The sequence below is a fragment of the Girardinichthys multiradiatus genome, chromosome Y (genome assembly GCF_021462225.1).
Source record: "Girardinichthys multiradiatus isolate DD_20200921_A chromosome Y, DD_fGirMul_XY1, whole genome shotgun sequence".
NCBI lineage: Eukaryota > Metazoa > Chordata > Actinopteri > Cyprinodontiformes > Goodeidae > Girardinichthys > Girardinichthys multiradiatus.
Genome location: NC_061818.1, coordinates 36,332,917 through 36,347,067, shown reverse-complemented (window position 1 = coordinate 36,347,067; position 14,151 = coordinate 36,332,917). Strand labels below are relative to the sequence as shown.

At 39.8% G+C, this 14,151-nt stretch overlaps 1 protein-coding gene across 2 annotated transcripts; it reads left to right on the top strand.

The window, feature by feature from the left end:
* The first annotated feature begins 1,213 nt into the window (after positions 1–1,213).
* Positions 1,214–12,013, top strand: LOC124863977 (potassium voltage-gated channel subfamily A member 7-like). 2 transcript variants are annotated; one of them, XM_047358570.1, is made up of 3 exons: positions 1,214–1,876; positions 2,299–3,037; positions 10,138–12,013. In XM_047358570.1, the coding sequence occupies exons 2-3, from the start codon at positions 2,345–2,347 to the stop codon at positions 11,071–11,073; spliced, it is 1,629 nt and encodes a 542-aa protein (XP_047214526.1). In that variant the 5' UTR covers positions 1,214–1,876; positions 2,299–2,344; the 3' UTR covers positions 11,074–12,013. The 2 variants fall into 2 exon arrangements, with proteins under 2 accessions (XP_047214526.1, XP_047214524.1); XM_047358568.1 differs by having other exon boundaries at positions 1,216–1,903.
* Positions 12,014–14,151: the final 2,138 nt, after the last annotated feature.

Genomic DNA, 14,151 nt, shown 5'->3' with positions numbered 1-14,151 from the left:
AGCATCATGTTCTGGGAAAGCTTCTCAGCAGCCGACCCTGAAAGGCTTGTGAATATAGAAAAATAGTACTACAGGTTGAGAGACCATTTATTTTCCAGCAAGACAATGACACCATGCATACATATTTTTTATAGGCGTTGCAATAAGGAAAAACAAAGTTGGAGGAGGCAAGCCTTAATGCATAAACAAGACCTGATAGGCTGATGAGACACAGGAGGAAATGGATGAGGAAAAATGCAAGGACCTTAGGTAGAAAACCACAAAAATATCAGAAATAAGGGAATTCTTTCAAAATAAATCCAGAACTGATCCAAAAACAATTTCTTTATTTGTCTATTTGTCATATTCACAATTATGCATAGTACAATATACAGTAAAATGTTATTATACCTGCAGCTGATTAAGCGATATAAAATATGACCTAAAAGATATTAGTGCCTATAAGTTAAAGACAAGGAGTTCTGGTTCTGAGTTGAAACAGAAAACAGGGCCATTCTACAGGAACCACACCTTAAGGGAGCTCCTTCAGGGCTACTAAATCCCAAATTTACAGATTCATCACAGCACATACATATCTGGATGGAATAATAGATTATTTCTTCCTCAGAAGGGACATTTAAATTGTTGTAAAAGTGTTGTTGGAAAAATGAATCAAATACAGAAAAATTTTTAAAAAGAAAAGCAAACAACACAAAGTATATAAAATTAGAGAAAAGTAAAAACATACCAAGTACACGTAAAAGTAAGCTTAAAATAGTAAGAAATAAATAATAGTAAAAAATGATCAATAAAACAAAGAGATCAAAAACCCACAAAAACAGATGCATTAACCAATAAAACCGGTGCCTGTTTTATTGTTTACAAAATATACATAAAATGCTTATAAAAAGGTAAATTAACTAAACTGAACTTAAAGCAGAAATTTGGGAAATATTAAATGATCAAAGATAAATGACACCAAAGTTTTCCAAATCTTTTTCCAGGAATTAAATTAAACGAAATAAAATTAAATGTAATTAAAACAATTTATTCATTTTAACTCCCCGTGCATGCATGGGTTCTCACCGGGTACTCCGGTTTCCTCCCACAGTCCAAAAACGTGACTGTTAGGTTAATTGGTTTCTCTAAATTGCTCTTAGGTGAGAATGAGTGTGTGATTGGTTGTTTGTCCTGTATGTCTGTCTCTGTGTTGCCCTGCGATGGATTGGCGACCTGTCCAGGGTGGACCCCGCCTTTCGCCTATAGACTGCTGGAGATAGGCACCAGCTCCCCCATGACCCACTATGGAATAAGCGGTATAGAAGATGAATGAATATAGAGAACATCAAGTTCTAAACTATAACCTATATTTTTTAGAAATAAAAACACTCAATAGTAACAGTAGAAAAATAATTTTGTTACTTTATTACTATTATATTTCTTATGCATGCAGATATGTACTCTATTCCTGCATTTAATATGTAGACTATGTTTAGTAGGTTTAAGAGGTTGACATTTTCAGACAGCAAAGGTGGGGGTTGGGGGTAATGGGTGGTAGGTGTGGGGCAGCGGTGCTCTTGGATTGGGGTCAAAGATTAAATTTCAACTCTACAGCATTCCCTGGGGTGGCGCGTAACAGAGAGGGTTCAAAGAGAAGTGATCCACAAACAAGCTTAACTTCAACCCAGGGCTGCAGATGAACACCACAGCGGCCCCTGAAGGAGCTACGCTGCTCCCTCTGCCTCCTCCTCATAGTTCACGAAAGAAGGGAAGATTGGGACAGCTTTCCTGGACATCCTGATGAGGGAATCAATACAGAGCAAGCTGCGGACGGAGGGAAGGGTCATCACCGCAGGCACCTGGAGGTGGAGGCACAGCAGAAGAGTTATGTGGAAGTGTGAGTAGTCCGAGTTAGTGAAGCCAGGTAAGAAGGAAGAGAGCAGCCTGATGATGTGATGAGATTTATGTTAAAATGTTTAATAAATATGAAGAAATTCTCAAACACTAAAGCAAATTCAACAAAATCTAATGCAGCCCTGCAGCAGTTTCTGCTTTGAGCAGCTTCTAATTCTCAGTTTTGTCTCAAAGAATTGAACTTAATGAAATGTGCTGTGAAGATTTTCTGTGACTCACTCTTGGAATATTTTGGCTAAATCTTTAGGTTGTTAGGCAGAAAAGGGGATAAACAGAAGACATTAGTGTCATTCTTTAGAGTTGAAGGATTTTAAATTTCTATCTGCATCAACACATAACTCTTTGATGTTTTCATGTTCACTTGTGCCATTGCTCCTGGTTTAACCTTGATTTTCTTTCCTCCAGCACAGAGACACAGTCAGCAAGAGAGAGAAACATCTGACCCTGAGACATGAATAATCAAGACAAGGGAGGCACAGATGGAGCAGGAGATGAAACAGAAGGGAAACAAAAAGCTGAGGAGATCAGTGATGAACAAAAGCAGAGCAAAGACAAGTACAACAAGCTGGAGAAGGAGAGCAGTGAGAAGGAGGTAAGGAGTGAGGCCAGGAGGGAGAGCTGTCGCCCCTGTAGGAGCAGCTTGGCGCTGAGTAAACGTCTGGCTATCAACGTCTCAGGGATGCATTATGAAACCCAGCTCCGTACCCTTGCTCAGTTCCCCGACTCTCTGCTGGGGGACCCCCGGCGCCGGCTCCGTTACTACGACCCCCTGCGCAACGAGCTCTTTCTGGACAGAAACCGCATCTGCTTCGACGCCATCCTCTACTTCTACCAGTCAGGTGGAAGGCTGAGGAGGCCCGCCAACATCCCCCTGGACATGTTCCTGGAGGAGCTGCACTTCTATGAGCTCAGCGAAGAGATCATCGACCGCTTCAAAGCAGACGAGGGCTTTCCTAAAGAGGAGGAGAGACCCTTGCCTCCCACAAAGTGGCAGCAGAAAATCTGGATGCTGTTTGAGTATCCTGAGTCCTCGGGTGGAGCCCGGATCATCGCCATCATCAGTGTCATGGTCATCGTCCTCTCCATCCTCATCTTCTGCCTGGAGACTCTACCTGAGTTCAAAAATGAGAAGGAACACAAGGAGGTGAGGAGGGGAGGTTGGTATGAGCAACGGGGTGAGCAGAAGAGGACAACAAGAGTCACTTTGTCTTGATAAGAATATAAAGGTTCAGAGTGAAAATAGCTGAAAAAGCAAGCAAAGAAGCAGAGAGAGCAGTGTCATTAAAGCTGATCCAATCAGTCTGAGTTGAAGGAATAAGGACAGCATTCAGGTGGTGTACAGTTAGAGGAGTACACACTGTGGAGATGCCTTGCCTCTTTTGACCACTAACAGACTGCCAGAGTCCTTTGGGTGATTCTTTAAAACCAGCGGGAAGTGAGAGTGACTGAGAAGCCTCAGAGGTAGAGAAGTGAGCGTGAATGCAAGAGCTTGTCTAAAGTTACTGCTCAGAGACCTAGATGTCTAAAAATAGTGTGGACGACCGTTAGAGAGCACGACACATAAACTGATGTCCGTATTAATAAACGCTGTGACTCACAAGCTCTGAGAACGACATGAAAAAGACGGCAGCAGATCAGCTTTTCACAGCAGCAGGAAATTAGAACCAAACTTGCTCATAAAGCCCAGATACAAAACGGATTGTGGGCTGCTGCAGAAAGGATGCGGCACCGTACAGAGTCTTAAGTAAGCCTTTCTTTTAGCCTATTTAGGAGGTCTTGATCAGTAGAGTTTTATGGTTTTCTTCAAAGTTTGGCTGCCTTTTGTACACATCTTCTGTCCAGGTCCTGACAGTTTTTAAAAAACAAAAAAAAGCTACTTAACTCTGACTTTCAGGCATAAAAATGCTCCTAACACACACCAAGAAGGCCTTCACACCTTCAAACTGTTGTTAAGACAACAGAAATGTACTACTGTTTAACATCCAAGTTGAAAAATACTTTTATATTTTCAGTGTGAAGTTCCAGACTATCCCATCATCTTTTAAAGTGGTCTCAATCAATGGCTTCAACAGATTTCTGAGGCTTCTTTTTCACTAATTTTACGGAGTTCCTGCTCTTTTTTGCTAAACTAAAAAAACTCTTATCTAATAACCAGTAAAGCACAAAAAGCCTTCTAACAGAGACAATGAAAGACCTTCATGTCATCAAAAAGTGTCAGAGGATAGAAAAACAACAATTTACCACCAACTTCTCTATACGTTTCCTCTGAGGAACCAGACTTTCATGTAATCCTTCAAACGGCTCTTGAGCAATACTTCTCCAGGCTTTCTCAATATCTTTTAAGGGTTTTCCTTGCAATGTGGTGGCTTTGTCACTCATTTACTGACCATAACAATATAATTCAGCCAAGCACTGCACATCCTTTTTATGGCTATTTAAAGATTTTGTTTTAAACAGAAATAACTCCAAATAAAAAGAACACAAGAATAAACTTGAAAGCTAAATGTAAAGAAAAGCATGAAAAAACACATAATAAATATAAGCACAGAGAATTGAATATATATGGCAAAACCCTTTAGAACATAACCCAAAATGCTACAAATCATGACAGAAATCTGCACTTCTTTATCCCATAGTTCCCTTCTGAATTTAGCCCAAATAAGACTTTAAGAGTCAGGCTTAGTTATTCCATTTGGTAAAGTTTTAAGCAACTTTAACACTGCAATTAGAAATCGTTTCTCACATTTGGACCGTGTGTTCTGGAAAAGTGTGATGAAAGCGGTCAAGTGGAGGACAAAAGTGTCAAAACAAAAAGACTCCCTCCAGCAAGTCACAATCTTGATTCAGACGTTTTTGTAGTCATCTGAAGTGGTCTTGTCAGCTCATCAGATTTTCTAAAGGTCTCCTCTGATCCTTGGCTACTTTTTACAAATTTTCTGTCCAAAACTGGAACATTTTGCTAGCTAAGCCTCTGGACTTCCTGACTCATGATTTATTTAGGCCATTTGTTTACTTTGCTCATATTTTCCAGCACTAACTGTAAAAACCCCAGGCAACATTTCTTTAAAGAAGCAAAAGAAAGACAAGGTTGCTTTCTAGCTTAACAATGTGGTTGAAAAGTAAAAAGGGAGGAGCCGCCGGCATCATAATGATGATGGTTATTTTCTAAATCAGGAGATGTTAAGGTGTCTCTCTTCTGCGCCTTCTTTTAGAGGTTTTCTGCAGATGTCCCATGAGAAGGAGACCACAGGGCAGCCCCAGATTACCCTGGAGGAATTGTACACCCTTTCTGGCCGGGGAATGCCTCAGAATCCTCCTGAATCAGCAGGAGAGTGCTTCTGGATTTCCCTCCCAGACTTGATTTCCCTCTTCACAGTGGGAAGAAGGCCTGGGGAGAGGGATGGATAGATGGATGTATAGAAGGATGGATGGTTGGATGAATTTTAAAGCATTTGTTAAGGCTAAATCTGGACAGGACTGTTCTGGTACTGGTTTACCTGAAATAGACATAAAGAGTAGGGCTGCATGGTGGTGCAGTTGGTAGCACTGTTGCCTTGCAGCAAGAAGGTCCTGGGTTCAATTCCCAGCCTGGGGTCTTTCTGCATGGAGTTTGCATGTTCTCCCTGTGCGTGCGTGGGTTCTCACTGGGTACTCTGGCTTCCTCCCAGAGTCCAAAGACATGCCTGTTAGGTTAATTGGTCACTCTAAATTGCCCTTAGGTGTATGAATGAGTGTGTGCTTGGTTGTTTGTTGCCCTGCGATGGACTGGCAACCTGTCCAGGGTGGACCCTGCCTCCTGCCCATTGACTGCTGGAGATAGGCACCAGCTCCCCTGCGACCCACTATGGAATATGCAGTAGAAAATGACTGACTGACTAGACATAAAAAGATGTTTATGCTGTTTTTGTCTGGTAATAAAGGGCAAAACAACAACTTTAAGGAGAAACTTCATCCAAACTATTGATCAAGACCAAATTAAAAGATTACAGGAAATGTAGCTGCTAAGAAGGGTGTATGAAGAACTTTCTGGAGCTGGTGTTAAATTATTTTCTATTTCTGTTGTAGCTCCAATGAATTGAAGGAACAAAGGCTTTTCTTTGTTGTATTGTAGGAGACTTTTTAGGTTTGATTGGTTAATACTGTAGATCAAATTTTATTGGTTTAAAAAACATACAAAAGCAGCCAGACAGGACAGAAACTAGTAAGGAAATTCCAGGATCTGCAGGAACAACTGATCAAAACCGTTTGAATACAAGATAGCCTGGATCTTTGGTAATAAGGTATAAAGACAACGGCCAAGTTGGAAAAAAGTGGTGTTTATTTTCTGTTGTCTCTTTAACACCAGAAAATTAACGAATAAACGCAAATTTGAATGCTTAAAAACCATCCATTTTGTGTACTGGGATGTCTAGGGGTAATTGGTTTAGCAAACAAAATACAAACAGATACTTAATGCAAGAGTGAAAAAGGAGCCAAAGAAAATCTTCAGAAAACTTGAAGAACTACTAAGATTTCTTCAAAAGATTTCAAGAAAGTCTTATATACAAAGAACATTTCCAAGTTGAAGCTAAACTCAAGTTTCTGTTTTCTCTAACTATTTGAAGGCATGAAGGCCTTCTATGAGGTGTCTGTTAGGATGCTTTTAATTACTGAATGGTTAATACATTAGAGTATATTAGTTTAGTAAACACCTGAGTAGTAAATGAGTGACAAAGCTGCCATAGTCCAAATAAAACGTCTAAAAAGCCGGGAGAGCTACTGATCATAGACCAATTCAAAGGATTCCAAGAAGGTCTGTCTCCATGGAAGCAAAATAAAAAAATACAGCAATGGTTAAATATGTTTTTGCACAATATTGTATATGGAAGTAGATTTTTGCTTCATCATAACTCATATAAGACCGCTGCTGCAGGAAGTCTGAGAGTTTCAGATATTATCCAAAACCTCCATATGCAATCGCTCCAACCTAATCAGTCATTTGCCAGATGTTAAATCTTACAAACATGACTAGACTTTCTTAGATGTTGATTAATTTGTTCTGTTGCTTTATGTTTGGTATACCAGGATCGACCAAAACGGTGGATGGACCAGCTCAGCATCGGAGCATTAAAGCCATTCAAGTTCTGATGTCCTAGCTTAGGCAAACATCTAAAAAGCACCACAGGTCTAGAGACCCACTGTAATCAAGCCCATATTAGTAGTTTCTGTCTTAAACTAACATTTATTTGTGAAAAACCTGGAAAATATCTGCAAAACTACAAGAAAAAGACAAAACAAACTGATGGGCAGGGAGGAACATTGAAGGCAAGAGTGCAGTTTCCAGTTTATTGGGTCGATCCAGCTGAAACTAATTTAATCTAATGCATCAGTCCTGCAATAAATCCTCCTTTCAGGGAGGTTATGAGGTTCGGTCTGAGTTGAAAGAGGAGATGTTTGCTCAGCTGCGCTTTGATTTTGAAGAATCGTTAATTTCCGGTATTTTATTCATCCATGCATTCGAGCTGAATTATGAAAACATCTATCCTAATGAAGCAAGGAACTGTAAAAAATGCCACACACTACATCCTTTAAATTGATTCAATAACATTATCTCAACCGTATCTGCCAGTATTTAGGACAAAATTCAGCACAGAGCCATCAAAAACCTGGTGTAACTTTATCTAAATTGTTAAAGGACACTAATGCCCAGTTATGTCAGGAGAGCATCTTCCACACAGATAAAAACATACGTCTAAGTTAAACGAAGCAACAGATGCCTGTAATTCAAGCCAGAGTCACATGAACTTAAAGTTTGTTTGTGTGTTCAAAAATAGAGAAAGTGATTTATATAAAAGTCAGTGAGAAGAAATAAAGCTGGGAAAGTGTAAAAGGAGAAGGGAGAAAAAATTAGAACAGTATCACAGATATCATAATATCCTTGTCACAGATATTATACTTTGATTCTGTTTTCTCTCCTGTACACTTTACACATATGGGCATCCAGACTTTCTTTTAATAAGTTAAAGTTGTTTTAATAAATAGTGGTCAAAGCTTTCTGATGCTCTTTCATTTTGCATGCAAAGCCATTCTGACCTATTATTTATTTAATCATAAAAAATGTACAACATTCAGTGGCTGAACCAAAGTATCTATGCATAACGGACAACCTATTTACAACAGCTAAACTACAACTTGATAACATTCTTTACATTTTTCTTCTGAGGATCTAGACTTTTCTAAAATCTTCTAAAATGTTCGGTTGATTTCAAGCTGTTTTCTTCAGTCTTTTCCTTTCTTTTCACAAATTGTGACCCAGTTCTGACTTTTGTTTGTTTTCTAATACATGTATCTCTGATCTATAAACCATTGAAGCATAAAAAACCTCCTAAGAGACTCCAAGGAAGTCGAATTAATGTGACTTGAATGTCCCGTTATTTTTCCTCTGTTTTCGTCAAATTTGCTATCAAAGTATAACCGAAGTAAAGACAAAATAGCAGTTTTAAAACAAGGATTTTATTTTTAAGTAAGCCAAAATATCTAAAAGAAAAACAACACATCATAGCCCAAACAAAATAAATCCAACAAGCCTACAAATGGCTACAAATTAATTTCTAAAGCTTTGAGCCTCCAGCAAACCACAGCGAGAGTCATTATCCAATAGCAGAGATGACGATGCTCAAAACGTTTGGGAAAATATCCTTTTGACTGAGGAAACAAACTTGTTGGAAGATGGTGGTCCCGTTACATCTAGAGTAAAACTAACGCAGCATTTCAGAATAACGAACATCATGCCAAGAGACAAACATGGTGGTGGCAGTCCAAGCACACGGAGTAGGGCAGTTATCCAAAGCACACCAGCAAGTTCCCCTCTGAAAAATAAAAACAAAAACAAATTTAAGATTTTGCAGTGGCCTAGTCAAAGTCCAGACTTCAATCTGATTGAGAACCTGCAGCTTGACATTAAACATTATTTATTATGCTCAAAACCTTCTAGTGGGGCCAAATTAGGTTTTCTACAAGGAAGAGTGGACCAAAACTCCTCGACAGTGACGTAAAACATTCAATGCCAGGTATCACAAACACTTGATGGCAGCAAGGGTGGTATAGCCAGTTATTAGCATTAGTTTAGGGGGGATAATTACTTTTTCACATGAGCCCATAAATAGATGTTTGCCCCTCATAAATGAAATCCTCACTTAAAAACTTCATTTTATATAAACTGCGTTTAACACTGTCTAACACTCATTAAAATTGGTTTGATGCAAACATTTTTTGCAAAAACAGATAAACCTGTTATGGGGAAATACTTTTTCACAGCAAACCCTCACCTAAATATTTTCATATCTGGTGCTGTAGGTCCTACACTGTCTTTTCACTTGAGGAGGCTAAGTCCTATTAACTTATGGTTAGTGATCATGACTGAGTGAAGTTGGTGGTTTCTGCACACATTTAATCGATCAATACTCAGGATCTCAGAGCAGATCTAAGAAGGTGAATTGTAGATTTAAACAAATCCGGAAAGTCGGTTTCAGTCAACTACAGGTTATAAAAATTTTAGGGACATGTATAAGTTATCTGGATGTCATCACACAAATATACAGCTTCCCACATGGAGAAGCCAAATGCCTCTGGACAAAGTTGATCATAAGAGACAAAGATTGAGGTTCTTGGCCACAATGAGAAGAAGAATGTTTGGAAAACTGCACCAACTGTTAAGCATGATGGTGGCACTATCATTTTGTGGGGTTGTTTCACTGCCAGTGGTACTAGTGTAATACAAAACCCTTATCCAAATTAGAGACTAGATGATTGTCCAGTTGGAACACAGATAGATGTTCCAAATGGACAATAATCCCAAATGATCAGGTTTTGGAACTGATAAAGAGGGCTAACAATGAGATTCTGGAATGTTCTTCTCAACTACCCAACCTCATTTTTATGGAACATGTGGTTTATTCTTAAAAGCTAAGCCCATGCCAGGAAAGCAACCAATATGAATAAATTCTACTAATCCAGTCAATAAGAGGGGTCAAATATCCAGAGACTGTTATCCCACTGACCTGTTAATGGCTGTGAAATGTGTGTGGTGCTGAAAGACATTTGAGAAAATTCTCAGTAAATTCAAATTTGTGGACTGAGATTCAGTTTTCATCACTGAAATTGTATGTTGTGCAGTTTGTTCATCATGGAAAAAAGCAATCAAATCCTGAAGGATGATGATTTTTGTGTTTGATTGTGACCACTACTTCTCATTTTGTCTTTCAGCAATACACAACCACGTCTCATCCGACCATCCCCAACGGAACCATCCTGGTCCCACCAAAGTTCTCTCCCTTCCAAGACCCGTTCTTCATAGTAGAGACCATATGCATCTGCTGGTTCTCCTTTGAACTCATCATGCGCTTCATCAGTGCTCCAAGCAAGATAAATTTCTTCAAGGACATTATGAACATCATCGACTTCTTGGCCATTTTACCGTTTTTTGTCACAGTAGGCACAGAGCTTGCCAAGGACAAAGGCACACCGCCATCTGTGTCCCTGGCCCTCATCAGAGTTATCAGGCTTGTAAGAGTCTTCAGGATCTTCAAGCTTTCTCGTCACTCCAAAGGCCTCCAGATCCTTGGTCAGACGCTGAAGGCCAGCCTGCGAGAGCTTGCACTCCTGATTTTCTTCCTCTTCATCGGGGTCATCATATTTTCCAGTGCTGTCTACTTTGCTGAGGTGGACAGTCCCGGTACGCTATTCACCAGCATACCTGAGTCCTTTTGGTGGGCTGTGGTGACTATGACCACCGTGGGCTACGGGGACATGTGCCCAGGGACAGCTGGGGGAAAGCTGGTGGGCTCCATGTGTGCCATTGCGGGTGTGCTCACCATCTCTTTGCCGGTGCCTGTCATTGTGTCAAACTTCAGCTACTTCTACCACCGAGAGATGGAATGTGAGGACAACAGGGAATACCACCATGTCTCCACATCACTCTGGGAAAAGGACAAAGAGGACGGTGAAGAGGATGATGAAGAGGATGGAAGGGATCAGGATCCTGAATGCATGGTGGATTATGCACTTTTGTATGAACAGAACAGGGCAATGTGCCCACCACTCAATGGGAACCTCCTGTCTGGGTTTTGTGCAGAACAGGAACCACAAGATCAGCAAGGGATAAAGTTCTCTCTCAAAGAACCTCTGGTTACCCAGGTGTGACAAAAATAATTCATACTCTGACAACTTAAGGAAAGAGGTTACTGCTAATATGACAAAACAAGTCAGAGTTATCAAGATGAACATGGCCACAAATATAGCTGGTTACTTTGATTCTTGTAGCTCAGGCATTTGTGCGGTTAAATTTTGCAAAGTCTAGAAGGAAGCTAGGTTTTTATCCAAGAGCAAAATATAAAATATTTTATGTTTTTATGTCTCCATTTATGTCACAGCCATTGCAGCACCCTCCACCTTAAAGATGTGTAAAAGAAAAAATGTAAAATAAATTAATATTTTATGGTAGAGGCAAAATACCAAAATTAATCCAACATTTAAATGGAATACATAAAAAAACCTGTTAATATGTTTTTACCACTAGGACTTTGCTTAGTTGTTCCCTACAACGCAAAGAGAAGGATCTTTGCACAATCTTTCTAAATCGCCCCTTTATCCTCTCTTTTCAGACATTCATGGGAAAGGGTTGATTTTGTGTCTGGTGAACCATTTCTGCTTCATTTGGTTGTACTTTTTAAATGAAAATCCTGCTAAAGACCCTATCGCAACCCATTTTTCCGTTTTCTGGCAGGTTCCACCAGATGTTTTTAGTTGAAATGTCCTGGTATTTCAAAGAGTTCATGATGCCATGCACTCCAATAAGGCTACCTTGGGTGTTGGAGGAAAACATGGCCCACAACATCACAGATCCTCCACCATACTCAACAGTGGGCATGAGGTGCTTTTCCAGATATTGCTCCTTTGTTTGGCACTAAACTCACCTGCACTCTTTGTTGCAATAAAGCTCAATATTAGTTCACAGTCAGTCAGTCAGTCATTTTCTACTGCTTATTCCATAGTGGGTCGCGGGGGAGCTGGTGCCTATCTCCAGCAGTCTATGGGCGAGAGGCAGGGTACACCCTGGACAGATCGCCAGTCCATCGCAGGGCAACACACAAACAACCAAGCACACACTCATTCATACACCTAAGGTCAATTTAGAGTGACCAATTAACCTAACAGGCATGTCTTTGGACTGTGGAAGGAAGCCAGAGTACCCGGTGAGAACCCACACATGCACGGGGAGAACTCCATGCAGAAAGACCCCAGGCCGGGAATCGAACCCAGGACCTTCTTGCTGCAAGGCAACAGTGCTACCAACTGCGCCACCGTGCAGCCCTATTAGTTCACATTACTGGTTAAAGTCCCAGTAGAGTTAAGGGAACTCCAAATGTTTATGTTTATGATAAAGGGACAGAAAAGCCTTTTTCCTGGCATGCCTACTAAACCACTGTCTGATAGATAGATAGATAGATAGATAGATAGATAGATAGATAGATAGATAGATAGATAGATAGATAGATAGATAGATAGATAGATAGATAGATAGATAGATAGATAGATAGATAGATAGATAGATAGATAGATAGATAGATAGATATCTAGATAGATAGATAGATAGATAGATAGATAGATAGATAGATAGATAGATAGATAGATAGATAGATAGATAGATAGATAGATAGATGGATGGCTTCTACTGGTTGTTAGGGAGCTTCAGAAATTTTATTTGACCTCCTTTACCATCTTGCTCACCATGTACGGTGACAAAATAAATTGTCACCGTTTTAGTTGTTTTAAACTTTTTAATTATGGCTCTGACTGTAGGCAAGTAGCTATTTTCCTGTAGGTTGTTTGCCAACCTGTGAAAATAAACAATCATCTGCATTACTTGAATACATGTTCTTGTGTTCTTCTCATTTTGAAGAGTGGCTAAGAGAAATGGGCCTCTGTGTCACACCTTTTCCCTCAGGGCATCAGGAAGTCCTGGATTGTTAATTAAAAGCTCATAGACACTCTGTTCAATATAATGTCAAATAGATAAAATACAAAACTGTTTCACTTACCAACCAAAAAGCAATTATTTCTCAAGGTTTTCCCCATGGAATAAATGTTCTCCAATTAAAGGTTAGATTTCTTTATGGAGAGATTATGCTACAGCAACGCAAGATTACACAAGACGTATTTTAAGGCTTTTTGCACTTGTTTACAAGGAGTGCAAATAACTGCAGAGGTTGCTCAAGTTTTCTTGATTGCTTTGACCTACTTGAAGAAACTGGGATCCACTCAGTTGTCATCATCACCATCTCTGTAGAGCAGAAGACACTTCTTGCAGATGTGTTAATCCTTTCTTATTGCATGGACATGTTTTCCCCACACTTTTGCAAAACAGTTAACACAGATGTTATTCAAGCAGTCCAAACTCCATTGCTACTCTCTATAGATGTAGTTATGAAACACAGTTTTGTCAAAACACTACACACTATTCTCATGCATTTAGCACAATTAATATGAGGAAAATGTTCAGTTTTCACAAGGAACACACTGATATTCAAAATTCTAAAAGCAATTGCCCAACTTTGCACATCAACATGGGCAAACACCTGTCACACAGTTTTATAATTAGCAATCAAAGTTTGAGCAGACAAGGGCCACAGGTGATACCTTCAGTTTAAGTTCAATCGAGGCCAACATTGGAAACATTGGTAAAGCCATAGGAGTGAGAGAAGGAAGAGGACGGGCAGGACAAGGAGTGAGAGAAAGAGGAGGAAGAGGACGAGGATGGCCAAGGACCATAATCTCTAATGGCATTCGAACCACTTTAGTTGACCATGTGGTCAACCATGGTCTAACAATGAGGGAGGCTGGGCAAAGAGGACAGCCAAACCTTAGCAGGTATACTGTGGTATACCTGCTAAGGTATACCACAGTATACCTTACTGTGTCTGGATGATGTAAGGTATACATCATCCAGACTTTCCAAGATGAGGATAGGTAAAAAATGTACTTTCACTAGGAAATTGCGGTACTGCATATCAATACAGTACTCAATTATACAGTAGGACAGCAATGCCTGTGGACTGTTCTGTTAACCTGTAAAAAATAAAATATGATTCAAGTATTTGGGAAATGTATTCCTTGTTCAGAGTTTTACCTTCAGGCCACCGCTACAGAGCACTGTTCACTAAAACCAGCCGCCACAGAGACAGTTTCTTCCCCCAGGTTGTTTCTCTGATGAACATTCAA